At 45.4% G+C, this 21,216-nt stretch overlaps 1 protein-coding gene across 7 annotated transcripts in view; it reads right to left on the bottom strand.

Moving 5' to 3' along the window:
• Nucleotides 1–21,216, bottom strand: part of IPPK (inositol-pentakisphosphate 2-kinase) — a 1,052,241-nt gene that overhangs the window by 449,450 nt on the left and 581,575 nt on the right. For all 7 annotated transcript variants that reach the window (XM_040360985.1, XM_040360986.1, XM_040360982.1 and 4 more), the window contains one exon: nt 4,638–4,696. In XM_040360985.1, the coding sequence (XP_040216919.1) occupies nt 4,638–4,696 (59 nt within the window). The remainder of the gene's footprint in view (nt 1–4,637; nt 4,697–21,216) is intronic.

Raw genomic sequence — 21,216 nt, 5'->3', positions numbered from 1 at the left:
TATTGGATTTAGCTTCAAACACTAAGGCCCCATACTCACGAGCAAACATGTCTGCTGAAACTGGCCCGCAGGCCAGTTTCAGCAGACATGTTTGGTCGTGTGTGGGCGCGAGCGGGCCGAATTCCAGCAAACATTTGCCCGCCGGGCCTTTTCCCAGCAGACAAATATTCCTGGACTTGTTTTAAAACAGCCCGCTGGAATTCAGCCCGCTCGGACATGTACGGTCGTCAGTACAGACCTACCGTACATGTCCAGCCGCCCGCCGTGCCTCGCATGCGTCGAATGACTTCGACGCATGCGTGGAAGCATTTTAAAGGCGGGCCGCCCACGTCGCCGCGTCATTGTCGCGGCGACACCGCGTCATCGACGCGGCGACACCGCGGACACGCCCCGCGTATTGTTTACGCGCGGACTTCTGTACGATGGTGTGTACAACCATCGTACAGAAGCCCTCTGGCAGACATGTATGGTGAAAACGGTCCGACGGACCGCTTTCACCATACATGTTTGTCCGTGTGTACCCGGCCTAAGAGTTCTATACCTTTTTGACGTTATATGCTTTTATGCCATGAATGTACCTGTATAAGTATAAATCTATCTCTCATTTTGTGTTAGATGTACTGATACCATATGCTGATACTGTTTCATGAAATTATGTACAAACGTTTTTTTATTTATGCATTTTTTACAAAATAAATATTTATAGAGCTTTTACATTAATTACCTGTACCGCCAAAAGTCCAAATTTATTAGTCCATTAATTTCCATTGTCACTGTCTTGGGACGTTGGTACACTAAAATTAGTGCATTCACAGTGATTAGTCGCCCTGTGATTTTATGCAAGTCTGGCAAGACCCATTTTAATATGTGGGGGTACCTGACACTATAAAAACCTGACGGTTAACCTAAAAAAATAACTGGCTACCTAGCGTCACCAGTGACACTATTACGGCGATCAGAAAAACTATCGCTTAGTGACAATGGCGACAGGGGGTAAAAGGGTTACCTGGAGGGCGATCAAGGGGCTAAACCTTTATTAGGGGGCTACCCAAGCTAACTGCCCTGACACTTTTTACAGTCACAAATGACACTAAATGCAGTGATCAGAAAATAAATGACCAATGCAATCAGTGGCACTAGGGGTGCAGTGGGGTGATCCAGGGCGGTTATCTTGGGGGTGGGGGGTCGGTTGTGTGCCTGTTTACTGGTGTTAGTGTAGTGTTGGTGCAACTTACTTGTGATGTCTTCTCTCCTCGAGCTCCGGTCAAAAATACAGCCTCAAGGAGAGTGTCATCGCTTCCTCCTGCCTGTGGTTACAGTTCACAGGCAGGGGAAGCATCTTATTTGTCACAATCGATGGCTGCCCCTTCATCACGGATCGCTCCTGAAGCGATAGCGACCGCCACAGGGACCGGGGGGGCTCGATCGAGCCCCCCACCCGCGGCAAGGCAGAGACGTACCTGTACGCCAATCTGCCTGCCCATGCCATTCTGTTGACGTATATCATGTGGCAGTCGGGAAGTGGTTAATTACTTAATTACTTAGTGGGTTATATAGTCACCATCAGGTGATTGGATACTGGCAAAACCCTAATTACAAGGCGAGTTAATCCTCTATATAACCCCTCCTATATGGAGAGTACCTCTGTTTTGTAGCAAAGCAATAAATATCCCAACATATATATACATAAATCTCAAAGAGGGGCGGGGAGCTCTGTGTCCCGTGATGTACTTCAAGAAAAGGAGACTCAAATAAAGACAAACCAGACTGCCATTGGACGTGAGGACCTATACTGCTGCCTGCAGTACACTGTGCCCAAAGGCGGTAGCCTCATGCCCTCTTACTTCCACTTGATAGAATCTATAGAATGTATGGACCGAAGAACAAGTTGCAGTCTTGAAGATCTGAGCCATAGAGGCCTGGTGATGCACTGCCCATGAAGCACCTACTGCTCTAGTCGAGTGCTCTTTCACATGCAAATTAGGAATTTTCTTTTTTAAATCATAATCCAGAACAATAACCTGTCAAATCCATCTAGCGATAGTGGGTTTCTACGCTGCCTGGCCCATTCTGGGACCCTCTGGCAGTACCAGTAACAGAAGATCAATCTTTTGTATCTGAGCTGTCGCTTCCAGATAGATTTTTACTGCTCTTTACTGCTCTTTCCTCCGTGGACTGCGGATCTGAAAAAAAGGATGGTAGGACCACATCTTGGTTCAGATGGAATGATGGAAACAGATGGAAACAACAGGATTTTGCTTATGGTCCAGAAACCGTTGTGGTAGCAACAACCCGAACTGCAATCCTAACTGAACACAGTCCCACCTGGATCCATGCTGCTCGAATGAAACTGGTATGCAGGGGCCCTGAGTCAGAGGAACCAGAGTCAAGAAAGGAGGTGCTAACAGGGGCAGACAGCCCTGACCCTGTAGAAAATGACAATCCTGTTATCACCGGATTATGGCAAACTGTGGCTACTGATAGGACTGATTTCATTTTCAGTGTTTTGCCTTGTCTGGCTTATAGCTAACTGCATATATCACCCAGAAGAGTTAGGGGTAATACAGGGAATATGTGGGAAGCAACATGATACGTCTAACTGCTATGTGTGTGGTAAGGCCAGGCCTCAACTGTGCCAATACACATACCAGTGGACCAGGAGAAATGCTGTTTGAGCCTGTTCACACACACAGTTCTAAATTATAGTAAATGTGATATGTGGAAACAAGAGTACCCCATCATATCAAATAATTCCAATCCAGGGGATGGAATCACCATATATCCAGGAAATTACACCTGCTACATAACACAACGAGGGGCAGAGACCTTAAGTCTTTTCCTTCAGGGTTCTGCTTCGAATATAGAAAAACAATCATAACCAATCAGACCCGATCATTGGGAGACATTTACTGGATGTGTGGTGATATGAAGATCCGAACTAAGCTAGATACTCCTTGGAAGGGAGAGTGTGCATTGGCTAAAGTTATTATGCCCCTACACATCCTTTCTGAAGGACATGCCGAGTCTCATCCAGACTCCCCTTCAAGAAGGAAAAGAGGAGCCCCTATAGGTAGCTTTGACCCACATGTATACATAGATGCAATAGGGGTGCCAAGAAGGGTCCCAGATGAATACAAAACAAGAGGCCAAGTTGTGGCAGGCTTTGAATCCCTGTTTCCCCTGGTAACTATAAATAAAAATGTAGACTGGATTAACTACATTTATTACAATCAACATAGATTTGTCAATTACACAAGGGATGCTCTAAAGGGAATGGCAGACCAGTTAGAGGCCACCTCTCAGATGACATTCCAGGATAGAATGGCCCTATATATGATCCTTGATTAAAAAGGGGGAACATGTAAATTCATTGACCAGGTAGAAGGCTGTTGCACTTATATCCCGGACAATACTGGCCCTAAGGGTAAGGTTGCATTAGCCATAAAAAAAACTGGAAGATCTGTCAGTTGAGTTAAAAAAGAACTCTGGTATAGACAACCCCTGGGACCAATACTTTGGGTGGTTCACCAGTTGGAAACAAGCTCTTATCCAGCTAGGGACCATTATAGTGGTTATACTTACAGTTATAGGTATCATAGTGTGCTGCATTTTCCCTTGTCTAAGGAAGATGCTCAGCAAAGGAATTGATAATCTTTCTATGTACCCCTCCTTACTCCCTGATCAAATATTCCCTTTTGATCACACTCCATCGAGCTACGCTGAATATATTAAGAGATACCGACAATGAAGGGAGAAGAATCCCATTATCTAAGGTGGGTGGTAAAAGCCCTCAGTAACCCTGATCTCACTTCTGCAAGAGAAACCAGGAAGGCTACTTTTCCCATGTTAATATCTCAGGTGTAGAAGAAATCATATTCATGATTTAAGAGGGGAACTGTAAGGGTTTAAGGTTCTGAAGCTAGGGTTATTCCTTAACTGTTACATATGATTGTAAGGGGTTAAGGGTTTCAGAGTGAATGCTATTTCACTCATTTTAGTAGAATTCTAAAAGGCCTCACATACATAATTTATTGTAGTTTTTTATATCTGAACAAAAGATTATACATGTGAAACATTCCTTATTAATTGCTAGAAATGTATCTTTACTTTTTGTTATTGTTCTTACATGTGTTGTTTTTATATAGTCTATTACATGTGAGACATTCCTTATTAATTGCTAGAACTGTATTATATGTTGTATCTATATTCTCCCTATCTTGTACTAGGAATGTTTCCTCATTTTTCAATTATATTATGCAGCTGTTGTTTTTCACTTACTCTGCCTTTTTAATGAATAAGAAGTCGGTTAATAACAAGTAAGCCATAATAGCTTATCTTTACAGAACACATAGTATTTGTATTAACCAATCACATATTGCCAACATACCAATTCTTTTTTTCTTACTCAACTTAATGTATTTTGTCTCCTCCCCTTTTTGTAATGCATATAATTGTCTTAATATTATCAGTAAAGTCAGAGAATGATTTCAGATACATTGTGTAACTGTCTTTACTATTCCTGTACTGAAATCTCTCTCAACGGGGGGCCACCCGAACAAACAGACTGGGACTGCCTAAAGTCAATCAGCGCCAGTCTGCACCCCTACATACATAAAATATAAGCAGTTAGCACATACCCTGAGAAGAGATCCAGCGGACAGTATTTGCTAATCCTCTTCCATTTTCCTTTGGAAACCTAAAATATGAAGAAAATAATTTTCAAATGTCACTTCATATTTTTAGTAAGACATAGGTTAGGTAAACCAAGCTTAAAATGTGTCAAAAATAAAGGGTGAACATCACATTAAAGCAGTTAAAAAACAAAACAAAAAAAAAAAACCTGTGTTATAGACACTTTCTTGTACAGTTATAACTATGCAGATACCATAACTAATGTTGCTTAGTTTCAGAAATGATCTGTCTTAATGTTTTTTCAATGGTAAAAAAGTTTTGGCATGTAACCATGCATCTCTTCTTCCTGATAGTGGGGATGGAGTTAGAGGACACTGTGCAGAAACACACTGCCTGTATTCCATAGTCTGTTCATCCTAAGGCGAGAGAAAGGCTGTGCTTGAGCAGGAGTGTTCAAAAGTCAGGCTGTGGGGGCGTGTCCGAACGGGAAACAGAGAGGACGTGTGGAAGCTGAGCTCCGTCTTGGGTAGAGCGAATCCACAGCCATCCTCGCCTAACATCGCGCTAAATTTCAACCTCTAAGCTGCACATACCTTGGGAGGCTTCCTGCGGTGGGCCCGGTGTGTTCTCGAGGCACGATTGCCAAGGATTCCGAGTCGGGGCCGGAGCCTCCGCTCCACACCGCCGCCATCTTGAGGCCTTCGCCACCTTCGGAGCCTGCGGTCTGTCCATCGGAGGGGAGCGCGGCTTACACCATCAGCTGAGACACCCATAGAGATCACAGCCAGCCCGCTCTACTGGGATTCTCCCCTGGGGTCCCGGCCGTGGAGCGTGGCGTTTAGTGGCGGCATCTTGCGGCCTACACCGCCGCGGGAGCATGCGGAGCCTGCATTCTGCCCATCGGGGGAAAGAGCTACCTCCACCATCAAACGAGGCACCCCCGGTGACTATAACCTGCCCGCTCTGCTGGAGAAAGACCCCGAGGTTTCAGCCGTGGATTGCGGACCCGGCAGTGCCATCTTGCGGCCTACTACCCGGACACTCCTACCAACCGGTCGCAGTGAGTAACTAGGCTCTGGCCTACCCTTGAATTAGTGACTTTCCGGGCTGTCTCTAAGCTTTCCAGCAGGTGTGGGGATACAACTGCGTCCTGGGGGGGTGACACCAGGCACTCACGGACCCTAAGCTCATTCAGCCGGGCTCCACCTCTCAGGAGAGTCTGAGGCTTCGGCCTCCTCCTGAAGGACGGCTACCATTTTGCAACCCTGAGCATTCTCAGCATTCTTAGACAACTGCTTTACTCTTACTCCCTGAATAGTACCCTATTGGAACGGTCCTTGACTGCTGGGCTCAGCTCCTGAACTATTTGCATCCAGACAAGTTTTAATGTAGTCCACCAGTCTAAAGAGCGGAGGGGGAGCGCTATTACTATGCAACCACTAGCTCTGACACCGCTGACCCACTCCAGATGTAAAACCCGCTGACAATTACAGCACTACTGCTTCAGGGATGACCCTATCGAAGCGTGACTGACCGCAGACTGGGATGGATGCTTGATGAAGAAGCTCCACACCGGCGGGATAATTAGCAACACAAAGCAACAGACCAGGTGAAGCGCACGATCAGTGACCAGTTCCCATACCCTTAGGTGACACCCAGACCATGACAAGGAAGAGGAAGGAAGACAGAAAGCCGCACAAACTGACATAATTCTTCCCGCTCAGTCAGCATGGAGATAGGTGGAATGGTGCCGGTGTGTCCTCTACACCGGCACGCCCGTTTCGCTCTCCTCCCCTCTCCTCTGCCTCACACAGCAGGCACAGTGGATCCCAGGATAGCCGGCAATCATGCCCGGACACACCACAAACGGCCAGTCCAGCAAAGGCTAGGTTCAGAATGGAGGAGCCGCAGTATAGTCCAGTGCCAGGACCTGAAGTTGATTCGGGGGATGACACGAGAGAATTACCTGCCCAGATCGAAAAATTCCCCACCACAAACCAGCCTGTCATGGATACCATGCTGAAGGACATGCTGCTCTCCCTCAGAAGCACCATCCAGGCAGACATGATGTCCTGCATGAATAAGTTTCACAAAAACATACAAGCAGTGGAATCAAGGGTGGAACATGTTGAAACCAAGATGGGCGAATACACCACTACAATCAACGACCTAGTAGACGCCCAAGAACAGGGAGAAGATGAATTGGAAGGTGTCAAAGCTAAGTTAGCTGATTTGGAGGACAGGAGTAGGAGAAACAACTTAAAAATAAGGGGAGTCCCTGAATCAGTGCAGCAAAGCGAGCTCAAAGCTTACGCCACCACTATGTTACATAGTTAGTCAGGTTGAAAAAAGACACAAGTCCATCCAGTTCAACCACAAAAAACAAAATAAAAAAACACAGTAAAATCCTATACACCCAACTTCATACCCACAGTTGATCCAGAGGAAGGCAAAAAACCCCAGCGGAGCATGATCCAATTTGCTACAGCAGGGGAAAAAATTCCTTCCTGATCCCCCGAGAGGCAATCGGATTTACCCTGGATCAACTTTACCTACAAATCTTAGTACTCAGTTATATTCTGTACATTTAGGAAAGAATCCAGACCTTTCTTAAAGCAATCTACTGATCTGGCCAGAACCACCTCTGGAGGGAGTCTGTTCCACATTTTCACAGCTCTTACTGTGAAAAAACCTTTCCGTATTTGGAGGTGAAATCTCTTTTCCTCTAGACGTAAAGAGTGCCCCCTTGTCCTCAGTGATGACCGTAAAGTGAATAACTCAACACCAAGTTCACTGTATGGACCTCTTATATATTTGTACATGTTGATCATATCCCCCCTTATTCTCCTCTTCTCAAGAGTGAATAAATCTAGTTCCTCTAATCTTTCCTCATAGCTGAGCTCCTCCATGCCTCTTATCAATTTGGTTGCTCTTCTCTGCACTTTCTCCAGTTCTCCTATATCCTTTTTGAGAACTGGTGCCCAAAACTGAACTGCATATTCCAGATGAGGTCTTACTAATGATTTGTACAGGGGCAAAATTATATCTCTGTCTCTGGAGTCCATACCTCTCTTAATACAAGAAAGGACTTTGCTCGCTTTGGAAACCGCAGCTTGGCATTGCATGCCATTATTGAGCTTATGATCAACTAAAACCCCCAGATCTTTCTCCACTACAGACCCCCCCAGTTGTACTCCCCCTAGTATGTATGATGCATGCATATTCTTAGACCCCAAGTGCATAACTTTACATTTATCTACATTAAACCTCATCTGCCACTTAGTCGCCCAATCAGACAGAGCATTGAGGTCGGCTTGTAAATTGGAGACATCCTGTAAGGACGTTATTCCACTGCATAGCTTGGTGTCATCTGCAAAGACAGAAATGTTACTTTTGATCTCAGACCCAATATCATTTATAAATATATTGAAAAGTAAGGGTCCCAGCACTGAACCTTGGGGTACACCACTGATAACATTGGACCATTCAGAGTAAGAATCATTAACCACGACTCTCTGAATTCTGGCTTTCAGCCAGTTTTCTATCCATTTACAAACTGATATATCCAATCCTGTAGACCTTACCTTACACATGAGCTGTGTGTGCGGAACTGTATCGAACGCTTTTGCAAAATCCAAATATATCACGTCCACAGCCACGCCTCTGTCCAGGGTTTTACTTACCTCTTCATAAAAGGAAATCAGGTTTGTCTGACAACTTCTGTCTTTCATGAATCCATGTTGACTGCTGCTTAAATAGTTTTTTTCCAGCAAGAACTCATCCATGTGGTCTTTTATTAAACGTTCCAGTATCTTCCCAACTATAGAAGTTAAACTAACAGGTCTATAGTTACTTGGTAAAGACTTTGTTCCCTTTTTAAATATGGGCACCACATTGGCCCTGCGCCAATCCAGTGGTACTATTCCTGTCTTTAATGAGTCCCTAAATATTAGATACAGTGGCTTTGAAATGACAGAGCTCAACTCACCTAGGATCCGTGGATGGATGCCATCAGGTCCAGGTGCTTTATCCACCTTTATTCTGTCTAAATATTTCTGGACCATATCACTTTTGAGCCATTGTGGATTTGGGGCTGTGTCACTCCCACCCCCATTTTGGACATGAGCTCCCCCATGCTCCATTGTATACACAGAGCTGAAGAAAACATTTAATAAATTTGCCTTCTCTTTGTCCCCAGTCACCCACTCTAGATTATTTTGTAAGGGGCCTACATGCTCAGACTTCACCTTTTTACTATTAATATATTTAAAGAATTTTTTGGGGTTTGTCCTACTATCTTTTGCAATCTGTCGTTCGTTTTGAATTTTTGCATCCTTGATTTCCTTTTTGCATATCCTGTTATATTCTTTGTAACATTTAAACAACACTAGTGTTCCTTCATTTTTATATTTTTTAAAAGCTACTTTCTTATTGTTTATAGCTTTTTTAACTTTGACCGTGAGCCACATAGGTTTTATTTTTAGCCTTTTAAACTTATTGCCCATGGGAACATACTTTGCAGTGAGGTTCCACACAGTCTTTTTGAAGAATTCCCATTTCTGTTCTGTGTTCATATGTGCCAATAGTCCCTCCCAGTCCAAGTCCTGGAGAGCAGCCCTCATCCTTGGAAAATTTGCTCTCTTAAAATTTAGTGTTTTAATATTTCCTGTATGTATTTCTTGCTTATAGTTAACATTAAATGAAATCATGTTATGATCACTGCTACCCAGGTGTTCCTTTATCTGAACATTAGTAATAAGCTCTGCATGGTTTGAGATTATCAGGTCCAACAGAGCATCATTCCTAGTTGGGGCCTCAATAAACTGCACCATAAAATTGTCCTGCAATAGGTTTTTAAATTTTTGTCCTTTAACTGTCCCAGAAGTGCCATTAATCCAGTCAATTTCTGGGTAGTTAAAATCCCCCATTATTATCACCGTCCCAGACCTTGCAGCCCTTTCCATCTGTGCAAGGAGCTGAGTCTCCACCTCCTCATTAACATTGGGTGGTTTATAACAAACTCCAATGATTAATTTTGAACTACGCACATCTGTATGCAGTTCCACCCATAATGCTTCAGCCTCATCACACGCTCCATCAACCAGGTTCTCTTTCACGCTTGCTTTGAGGTCACTTCTCACATAGAGACAGACCCCTCCACCTTTCCTTTTTACCCTGTCTTTCCGAAAGAGAGCATAGCCAGGAATATTAATAGCCCAGTCATGTGAGGATTGAAGCCAAGTTTCAGCAATACCGATTACATCATAGCTCTCCTCATGCATCAGAGCTTCCAGCTCACCTGTTTTGCTTGGCAGACTTCTGGCATTGGTGAACAAACACTTAAATGTATTGTTACATTTTTCTCTGGTGTTTTTCATATAATTTATAGTAGTACAAATGGCACTATTATTTCCAATGGCTGTTTGCAACATGGGAACTTTCTTGTCACCTGCCATAACCCTCCCCCCATCTATCCCCATTCCACTCTCCATTAATGTCTGACCACTAACTGACCTGTCTGCTCGATGTAATTCTAATTCACCCTCCCCCCTCAATCCTAGTTTAAATACTCCTCCAGCATTCCCATAAACCTCTCCCCCAGCACAGCAGACCCCCTTCCATTCAAGTGCAAACCGTCTTTAGCATATAGGCTGCACCCCAATGAAAAGTCAGCCCAGTGCTCTAGAAACCCAAATCCCTCCTTCCTACACCAGGTCTTTAGCCATGCATTCAGCTCTCTAATCTCCCCCTGCCTTTCCTGTGTTGCGCATGGCACAGGCAATATTTCAGAGAATATCACCTTGGAGGTCCTTCCCTTCATCTTGCAGCCTAGTTCTTTAAATTGATTCTATTTTCTTTTTCAACTCATTTTGTTTTGTTCTCATGTCTTGTTTTTTTCCGTCTGCCGGAGCGCACCCAGAGGGCCGGCTGGCCATTCATTCAGATTCGTCTGGGGTCTCAACTATTGAACACTTACCGCGCTACCTACCACCTGAATTCTTCTGGGAATCTCCAGAGAGTGCCACCAGCACCGACGAAACCCAAAGCCGTAAGATCCTCTCCACAACCGTGAGTAATATGATTACCTTCACTATATGCTTATGCAAACACTGGGACTGTTCTATTCACACATTCAAAGATTTTGCTCAACTTACATCCCCTCTCTCCCCAATGTGGAGTTTACATATCAATGATAATACCCAGATGTTATGGGAGTGACGTTTCTCTCCATTAATACTAAGGGACTGAACCACCCAGTAAAGCGTAAGGAAATGTGGGCCGAAGCCCTGCAACATGGAGGGGACATCCTGTGCGCCCAAGAAACACATTTCTGCATCTCAGCACAACCCCATTGCTCCCACAAAAATGTTCCACATGTTTTCACGGCAAACGCCGACGTAAAGAAGCGGGGAGTCCTCACGGCAATACGTGATTCAGTATCCTTTCAACTACATGAGCAAATCAGTGATAGCAATGGACGGTTCCTGATCATAGTTTGTGACATTAACTCAGTTACATATACGTTGGTCAACGTATACTCCCCTAACCGTCACCAACTACGCTTCTTTAACAGGCTTATGAAGAAAGTTGAGCGCATCAGGAAAGGCGCCTTGCTCATCTGTGGGAACTTTAACCTGGTCCCTGACCGATCTATGGACTCTACTTACACTCCCTCCAGGTTGGGCCCCTCGCTTCAGCAAACAATAAGACAACACAGTCTATTTGATGCTTGGAGGTGCCACCATGCTGATGAAAAGGACTTCACCTTTTTTTCGTCCCTGCATAGATCTTATTCGAGGATCGACTTATTTCTAGTTGACTTCGGCCTGTTAAATAGAACTACCAAAACGGCCATCAATGCTATCACATGGTCAGACCACACGTCCATTTCTCTTTCAATATCTGACACTTTCTCAGTGGGTGCATGTCCAGTATGGAGGGCTAATCCCTCACTCCTACAATTACCTGACTCGAAAGCCTCCTTGGAGGACCATCTGAAGGAATTATTTGAGGTTAATGTGAACTCTGTTAGTGACTGTTCGGTTTTGTGGAATGCTCATAAAGCCTTCATGAGGGGAATATTTATTAAGATAGGAGCAGGGGTAAAGAGACGGAGGCAAACACGCATCAAAGATTTGACCAGTGAAATTAAAGTTTTGGAGGACCAGAACAAAAAGGCCCCATCCCCTTTGGTCTCTAACAAACTTACGAAATTGCGATGTGACCTTAGACTGTGCCTTCTGGATGACTTTGAAAAGTCATCTAGACGACTTAAAGCCCAATTTTACGCCAATAGTAACAAGGCAGGCAAAATCTTAGCTCGTCGACTCCACGGCTATAGATACAAATCTAAGATACCCTATATCATCCACCCCACATCTAAAATTAAACATTACCATCCTAGGGACATAGCGGATGCTTTTAGCAGCTACTATGCCTCCCTCTACAATCTCGAGCGGGACCCCCACACCTATCAACCTAAACCAGCCCTGATAGATGATTTTCTGTCTAAACTGTCACTCCCCCGTCTAACATTTGACCAACTCCAGATGCTGAATTCCCCATTTACCACACAAGAAGTCTATAGAGCCATAGATTCTCTACCATCTAACAAATCCCCAGGTCCAGATGGGTTCGTAGGGGAATATTACAAAACATTTAAAATGATATTGTCTCCCTACCTGGTTGAAGTGTTCAATGGTGCGGTTGCCTCAGCCTCTTTCCCCTCAGAAATGTTAAAAGCATTGATTATCACTTTACCCAAGCCAGGGAAGGAACCAACGGAACCACAACTTTTTCGGCCCATTTCGCTTCTCAATATAGGCCTAAAATTGTATGCTAAACTCATTGCACTGCGTTTGAATACAGTTCTCCCGGACCTCGTGCATCCTGACCAATCTGGCTTCACATTGGGACGCCAGACTTCAGACGCCACTAGGCGCTTAATCAACATAATCCACTGCTTAAATAAAACGAGAACGCCTTCTCTGCTCCTCGCTAAGCAACGTGTCCTTAGAAGCCATTACAGAAACTGGACTCCATTTTACATTTTTATAAATAGTCACACAATGCACATAGAAAACTTTTCCAACAGTTTGAATACAGTTCTCCCGGACCTTGTGCATCCTGACCAGTCTGGCTTCACGTTGGGACGCCAGACTTCAGACGCCACTAGGCGCTTAATCAACATAATCCACTGCTTAAATAAAACGAGAACGCCTTCTCTGCTGCTCGCTTTGGATGCAGAGAAGGCGTTCGATAGGGTTCACTGGGGCTACTTGGCCAAGGTGCTGGGTGTTCTTGGCTTTACAAGATCAATTTTATCGGCCATTATGGCGTTGTATACCTGTCCGACGGCACAGGTGTTCACGTCTGGAGTTTTATCTTCACCATTCCAAATCACAAATGGCACACACCAGGGCTGTCCGCTTTCACCACTGATCTTCAATTTAGTGATGGAACCCCTGGCGTGTTACATTTGCTAACACCCACAGATCTCTGGTTTTAAAACCCTCAGAGACGCACATAATCAGCCTCTTTGCGGACGACGTAATATTGATATTGTCGGATGTGGAGAGATCCCTGGCTTCGGTACATCAAGTATTGCAAATGTTCGGTCAAATGTCTTACTACAAGGTCAATGAACACAAATCCTACATTTTGGGCTTAAACATAAGCGATGGCTTACAGGAAAAGCTAGCCAACTCCTTTCCATATGCTTGGGACAAGGTGGGGATAACATATTTAGGCATCACCCTTACCCCAACAACTGCCACCTTGGTCAGAGCCAACTACACGCCCTTCCTGGACAGGCTTAGGGGTAAATTACAAGAGCTGGCAAAAACGGAACTGTCCTGGTCGGGTAGATTAGCGGTATTTAAGATGGTAGTACTGCCGCAAATGATATATATGTTTAGAACGCTCCCTATCCCGGTGCCAAAATCTTTTTTTAATGCCGCACAGTCACTTCTCAGCAAATATTTATGGCAAGGTCGGAAGGCCCGTTGTGCATTTTCCAAGCTAGTCAAGTCTAGACGAGCGGGTGGAGTGGGTATGGTGGTGCTAAGGGACTACTACATAGCAACCCTTCTGGCCCAAATTAAAGCATGGTTCCCAAATTCAGGGCACAGGAGATGGTCGGAGTTGGAGAGTTATCAGATACCAGGTCATGATCTATACACCTTCCTCTTAATGTCTCGTTGCGTCAACTTGCAACGGGATGAGTTCTCCCCGACGATTTTGGCGTCGCTTCAGGGGTGGGAGGTATTTACCTCTCTGAGTTTTCACCAACAAGTGTGTTCGAAGGTACCTATCCCGATCCAATGTCTGACCAGCGCAATTCCTAATGTGAATTTGGACGAATGGGTGGCCAAATGGATAAGAGACGTAACGGACATAATGGTAGGCCCGGCATTGAAATCATTCCGTGCTCTTCAATTAGAATTTGGCCTATCGGCTAAAGATGTCCACTATTATTTGCAGTTTAGTCACCTTTTAAGAACTCATCCGATAAAGACCATCTCCTTGCCATGGCAGGTCACCTTGTTCTACACTAGCCCAACAGTCAAGACTAGGAGTATTTCTATGTTCTATAAGTTACTTAATGATAAATAGGTCTTTACCAAAACTTCAGCAGTACTCGAGTGGGAGAGACAGTGGGGTACAGCATACTCTGCAGAACAGTGGCAAAAGGCTTTTAACATAACATATACAGCTACAAAATGCGTGAACCTGTGGGAACTCAACCAGAACATCTTACTAAAATGGTACCTAACCCCCTCTAGAATAGCGAAGTTCGCCCCGCAGGCCCCAAACTGTTGTTGGAGGCTGTGTGGGAATTTAGGATCTCTGTTTCATATTCTCTGGGGTTGTCCATTGGTGGCAAAATATTGGAAGGATGTTTTTCAGGTTATACTCGATGTCCTGGGCCTGCCACTACCAATGGAGCCAGGTATGGCACTGCTTTCGTTGGGCATAGAAACTCTCCCCCCTGACAAAAGAATAATAGCTACCCACATCCTCCTCAGTGCGAGACTAGTACTTGCCCGCCACTGGAAACAAGCAAACCCCCCTCCCTTGCTGGAAGTGATCAAAACCACACACACCCATGCCACGTACGAAATACTATTCGCCTCCTCGCAAAATTCCCTACATAAAATACGCCCCCTATGGCAATTATGGTTTGATTGGTATGAGCGGTTCAAATTTCCCTAAACTTCCCTGAACTTACATTTCGCACAAAATAGAATTTTGACTACTTAATCCTTCAATGAGTTGGCTACTGCCTCCATTGGTGTAGTAAAGGCCGGACGGAAGGTTGCGCCTGTTTGATTGTTTATTTTCCTTTTGTACTTTGGTACCTTATGTTTTCTTTTCTTTGTTATGTTATTTTCTATGATGTCTTGGCTCATTAGACCTTCTAAGAGTATCTGAACGCCTCATTTGAGATTACATTACTAAGTACTGAATGTATTTCTTGCTGTTGCATCAGCTATGGGCTTCGACCCTTGTTATCTGTTACAATACTAAATTGTTTTTCAATAAAAACGTATTGAAAGTAAAAAGTCAGGCTGTGATTTGGAGAGCATGTGAGCTAAAAGGTAGGTTGTGATTGGTTGGGGGGCATAGTGGCTTTACAAACTAACCAATGTAGGCATGCTGTGTATCTGCAGTCTGTCCTGTACCTTTGAATGGCCAGCTGAAAAAATGCAAAGGGACCACAAAAGCACATATAAGCTTGTGTGCTTTGTGTGGTCAGTTTAGAACTGGAGAAGGCAACTTTAAAGAGCTCCACGTGAACAACAGAAAAGTCAAAGATCACCGGGCACGGTGTTGCCTCTTTACACCTGACTTAAACCTCTAATTGTTGTGCCAACTTGTCACAAACATGTGCATTGCATGGCAAACATGGGGTTAAATCAGGTGGTTAAGAGGCAACATATAACCTCCTCACTACCTGTCAAACACACAGATTGCTTTTCGGAGGAGCAGCAGTGCCTGCTGCACTTGTACAGTAGTACTAATTAGGGGTGCAACAGATCGTCACCGATCCGTGATCCGAACGGGCCACCCCGTTCGGATCGGCACACCACACGATCCACGGAGCGCTCCGGAGCCTTGGCCGTAGGAAAGTCCCCGGCTTCGGCCTAGCTCCGGAGCGGCCGCCATCTTGCTCCACCCCAGTGGAGACTGTGTGCTTGCCAGTGACCCTTCACAGCATGGGACTGAATTCCCCATGAGCAGCCGACAGAAGCGACCAATGTCACCGGCTCACCGTGATTACACAGTAAGTGTCTGGAAGGGGGAACGGCCAGCCTCTGCTCTACAGATAAGATAATGTTAGGTGAGGGATCGGGAACAAGTGCACTGTATAGAGAGGTGAGAAACTAAGCCAGCAGTGTGTGTTCAGCTTGTTACTTCCTCTCACTCACTCACTTTCTCCTCTCCCTAACCTGCCTGCTTGGAATGTCGTGCTGGAACAATCACACGGGGCTGTCTGTGTGTGTGCTACACTGAGACACTTCCCCAACTGTATACACAGCATGTCACAGTACACAGTCCCTTTGCTTCACACACTGTGTATTGCATTGTCCAGGTCCCTGTTTAACCACTTCAGCCTCGGAAGATTTACCCCCCTTCCTGACCAGAGCATTTTTTTGCGATATGGTACTGTGTCACTCATATATTTAGGCCAATATGTACTCTGATAAATGTTTTTTGGTAAAAAACAAATCTTGTTTTTTTTTTTTGTGTGAATAGCTGCGTTTAATGGCACCTTACATGCTTGCTAATGTGACAGATCATCTCTGATATTAATATTTAACTTAATGTGAAAATCAGAGGTGTTCTGTCACATTAGCAAGCATGTAAGGTTTGCTGCGGATTTTAAAATGTAACATGTAAACAGTCCGTCAGATTTACATATTATGTATTTAAGCTCCGTTTTGTGTTGAAAATAACTGAAATCTAAAACTCTGTTGGGTGTAACAAGATTAGTATTTTTTTTTTCGTTTTTGCTGATCCGAAAATGATCTGATCCATGACTCCTGATCCGAGGATCGATCCGATCCGTGGGTTTTCTGATCCGTTGCACCCCTAGTACTAATAAGTTTACATACCTGGCAGAATTTATTATTTCTTGGCCATTTTTAAGAGAATATGAACGATAACACAAAAGCGTTTTTCACTCATGGTTAGTTTGGCTAAAGCCATTTATCAATCAACTGTGTTTACTCTTTTTTATATTAATAATGGCAACATAAACTACACAAATGAAATTGATCAACAGTTTACATACCCTGGTGATTTGGTCTGATAACATGCACACAAGTTGACACAAAGGGGTTTGAATGGTTATTAAAAGGTAACCATCCTCACCTTTGATCTGTTTGTAATTAGTGTAGGTGTATAAAAGGTCAATGAGTTTCTGCATTCCTGACAGACCCTTGCACCTTTCATCCAGTGCTGCACTGACTTTCGGGATTCTGATTCATGGGGAAAGCAAAATAATTGTCAACTAGTCTGTGGGACAAGGTAGTTGAATTGTATAAAACAGGAAAGGGATATAAAATGCCACATACGTATCCCAATGCGCCAAACAGCACAGAGACAAGTCTTAAACTGTCAGGTCACCTGAGGCCAGGTGACAGATGCACACAGTTGGGTCAGAAGTGCACCGCTATGATAGTGGACCTTACGGCTGACTGCTGCGGTTGGAACCCTGGGTGGTGCAGGAAGGCAGGTGCACTGGGGCGCCACGACGGATCCCACAGGGAGCTAGAACGTAAGATTCCCAAGGGAGTGGAGTCTAAGCCAGCAGGTATTAGCCAGAGCCTCTAGTGGTGAGGATGGACTTTGCTGCAGCCGCCATAGGTCGCGGCCCCTAGGGTCTCCCAACTCACGCTAGGCTATAGGCGGATAAGCTAAAGGTCGGGGGCGACAAGCAGACAAGGATAAACGGTGAACAAGCCAACAGGCAAGGGTCACAAGCAAGCGGGGATGGTCGGGAACATGCCAAGATCGGTAACAGAGACAAACGTAGGGCACACGGCAAACAGGAAACCAAACACACAATATTGCACGGCAAGGCAGGCTTGAAGAATACTGTGTTAAATAGTGGTTCCTGTTGAGGCTAGGGTGGAGCCACACTGAGGGAAGATCACTTAACCATGCAAGTGTGAGAAAGCAAGCCCTAAGGCTGATACACAGACAAGGTAAGAGACAGACAGGTCATGAACGTATTACTGCAAGGTCATGACAGTAATCTTCTGCCACAAAGTCATTTGGAGTGATGAGACCAAAATTGGTGCTTTTTGGCCACAACCATAAACTCTACATTTGGAGAGTAGTCAACAAGGCCTATGATGAAAGGTACACCATTCCTACTGTGAGACAAGGAGGTGGATCGCTGATGTTTTGGGGACGTGTTGGCTACAAAGGCACATGAAATTTGGTCAAAATTGTTGGCAAATAATGCAGTATGTAATCAAAAAATACTGGACAAACTTGGACATTCCAACATGACAATCTAAAACACAAGGCAAAGTCAACCTGTCATTGGCTACAGCAGAATAAAGTAAAGGTTCTGGAGTGGTCATTGGCTACAGCAGAATAAAGTAAAGGTTCTGGAGTGGTCATCTCGGTTTCCTGACCTAAATATCATTAAGCCACTCTGGGGAGATCTCAAATGTGTCATTCATGCAAGACAGCCCAAGAATTTACAGGAACTGGAGGCTTTTTACCAAGAGGAATGGGCAGATTTACCATCTGAGAAGATAAAGAGCCTCATCCACAAATGTGACAAAAGACTTTAAGCTGTCATTGATGTTAAAGGGGGCAATACACAGTATTAAGAACTGGGGTATGTAAACTTTCGATCAGGGTCATTTGGGTAGTTTGTTCTTATTATGATATAAAACAAGTAAACACAGTTGATTGATAATAAATGGATTCGGCCAACACACTAACCATGAGTGAAAGAAACAAGTTTTTGTATTATTATTTATATTCCCTGAAAAATGGCCAAGAAATCATAAATTCATATGTGAACTTATGAGCACAACTGTAAATGAGTGGCAGACTGTCGATGTGGGTTTGACAGTTTACCAGTTTCTATGTCCCTATGAGAGCCAGCAGCAGCAGTCACCTAAAAATGAATCCTATTGCTATAACAGCGATGGAGTGCATGTATTGCACAAAAACCCCTCCTGAACTGTAAGGTGGACAATTGTGTTTTTTTTTACATCAATATCATTAAAAATCAAAAGATAAGGGGGGTGCATGCGCGGCGCGAAGCTGGACGGTCACAACTGTAAAGAGCTTAGAGCACAGCGGGGACTTCAGCGCCTTCCCCGGGGCTATTTACTGCGATACACACACCCAATCCTACCTGCACCCCTAGGGAAACGAGCGGTTCATGCCATCCTTCAAGTCTTGGCGCGGGAACCAGCGCAAAAGACCCTCACAAACTACCTCCTTAGAGTCCGGGAAAGGGCTGGGAAGCCTCAAGATGTCGCCGGGTCACAACGTGGTCAGACATCTGCACACAGCCCGGCGGCCTCCCATGCACACTTGTCCGTCGAAAGTGAGTACAATCTGCAGCTCACTAAGGCAGACCTTAAGGACAGCCTAGCAGCCATGTATACGAAGCTGGCTAAAAAATTTCAGACTGAGCTCCACAAATCAACTTACACTCTGCAGCAGGAGATGGCTGTTTTGGGCGGCAGAATGGATCTTTTGGAAACAAAGCACAATGAGCTGCAACTAGCTTATTCTGACCTCCGCAGGGATCATGAATCTCTCACTGAATCTGTGTCCCAGCTCCAGTCCCATTTAGAGGACTTGGACAACAGAAACAGGAGGAGCAATTTGAGGATCAGAGGGGTCCCAGAGCTTATCCCTGCCATACACAAGATGTTCCAGTCCCTGCTTCTCCTGTGGATGCTTTTGCTTGTGATAGGATCCATAGAGCCCTTCACCGTAAACCTCCAGAGGATAAACCACCCAGGGACATAGTCCTATGCCTTAAGGACTACCTGGTGAAGGAAGAGATCCTAAGGGCTTCCCAAAATACCCCCAACATTGTGCTGGATGGTACCAGGATTCAAATTTTTCCGGATATTTCCCCGGCCACTTTGGATAAGCGACTCAGATTTAAAGTGGAGGTTCACCCTATACAACATTCCTAACACTGCATCCAGCCCAGTTGTGCATATAAAATGACACTGACCTTTTTTTTTTTTTTTTCGTAGATAGCGTTTAGCCGTGGAATTCACCGCGGCTTCCGGGTAGGGAATCCCGCGGGAGTGGGCGTTCCTATCGACATGCCAATTGATTGACATGCTAAACGACGGCGCACACAGCGCGTCACGACTTCCCGAAGGAAGCTCTGGTCGGCTCGGCTCTATTCGGTGCCTGCGCACCGGCGCCAAATATAGCCGAGCCGACCCGAGCTTCCTTTGGGAAGTTGTGACGCGCTGTGTGCGCCGTCGTTTAGCATGTCAATCAATTGGCATGTCCATAGGAATGCCCACTCCCGCGGGATTCCCTACCCGGAAGCCGTGGTGAATTCCACGGCTAAACGCTATCTACGGAAAAAAAAAAGTCAGTGTCATTTTATATGCACAACTGGGCTGGGTGCAGTGTTAGAAATGTTTTTATAGGGTGAACCTCCACTTTAAGGAGATCACCACACCTCTCCAAGAGGCTAGAATCAGGTACAGATGGGGATTTCCTTTTAAACTCCAGGTCCCACACCAGGGGACCACATACACAGTGGTCACCATCCAAGAGGGGAAGGAACTCCTCGTAAAACTTGGGCCCATGGCAAAAGAGGATCTTCCTAGGATGCCCTCCACCCCCCGCCCGTCTGCCATCTGGTCCACCCCATCCCCACAGAGAGACCGCAGGAGATAAAGGCAGGATCTCAGGGAGCGCTTGAATTGATCGGATACTTCTCCCCGCTTATCCCGAACCCACCACATGTTTTCCCTCTTCTGGATGAGGATATTTCCCTGACGGCTGAGGAGAACTGACATTAATTACGGGGGAGGTGTTCACGGCTTTGAATTCTTCCTGCATCAGGGTCTCCTCCCTCCCCCCTGGCAATCAGCTTACTCCTCTTTGCACCATGTTTCACCCTGACTGTTTCCCGCTGTGCTGACGTACAGCGGTGCCCGTTTGGTTGTCCCCCACTCGTGTGGATACCCTCTAGAGCAGACCTGGGCAAACTACGGCCCGCGGGCCGTATACGGCCCGGCGGACCTTTTAATCCGGCCCACCCCCGCCACCGCAGCCTACTGTTATCACCGCGGCGGGGAACATAACAGACAGCGTTCGTTTGAACAGCTGTTTTCCCCGCCGCGCATAGACACTCCCCCTTGGACGGATCTGTCCAATCGCGAGCAAGGGGGAGTCACATAGACACTCCCCCTTGCTCGCGATTGGACAGATCCGTCCAAGGGGGAGTGTCTATGCGCAGCGGGGAAAACAGCTGTTCAAACGAACGCTGTCTGTTATGTTCCCCGCACATAGACACTCCCCCTTGGACGGATCTGTCCAATCGCGAGCAAGGGGGAGTGTCTA

The sequence above is a fragment of the Rana temporaria genome, chromosome 7 (genome assembly GCF_905171775.1).
Source record: "Rana temporaria chromosome 7, aRanTem1.1, whole genome shotgun sequence".
Taxonomy (NCBI): Eukaryota; Metazoa; Chordata; class Amphibia; order Anura; family Ranidae; genus Rana; species Rana temporaria.
This window is presented reverse-complemented; position numbering and strand designations above follow the sequence as displayed.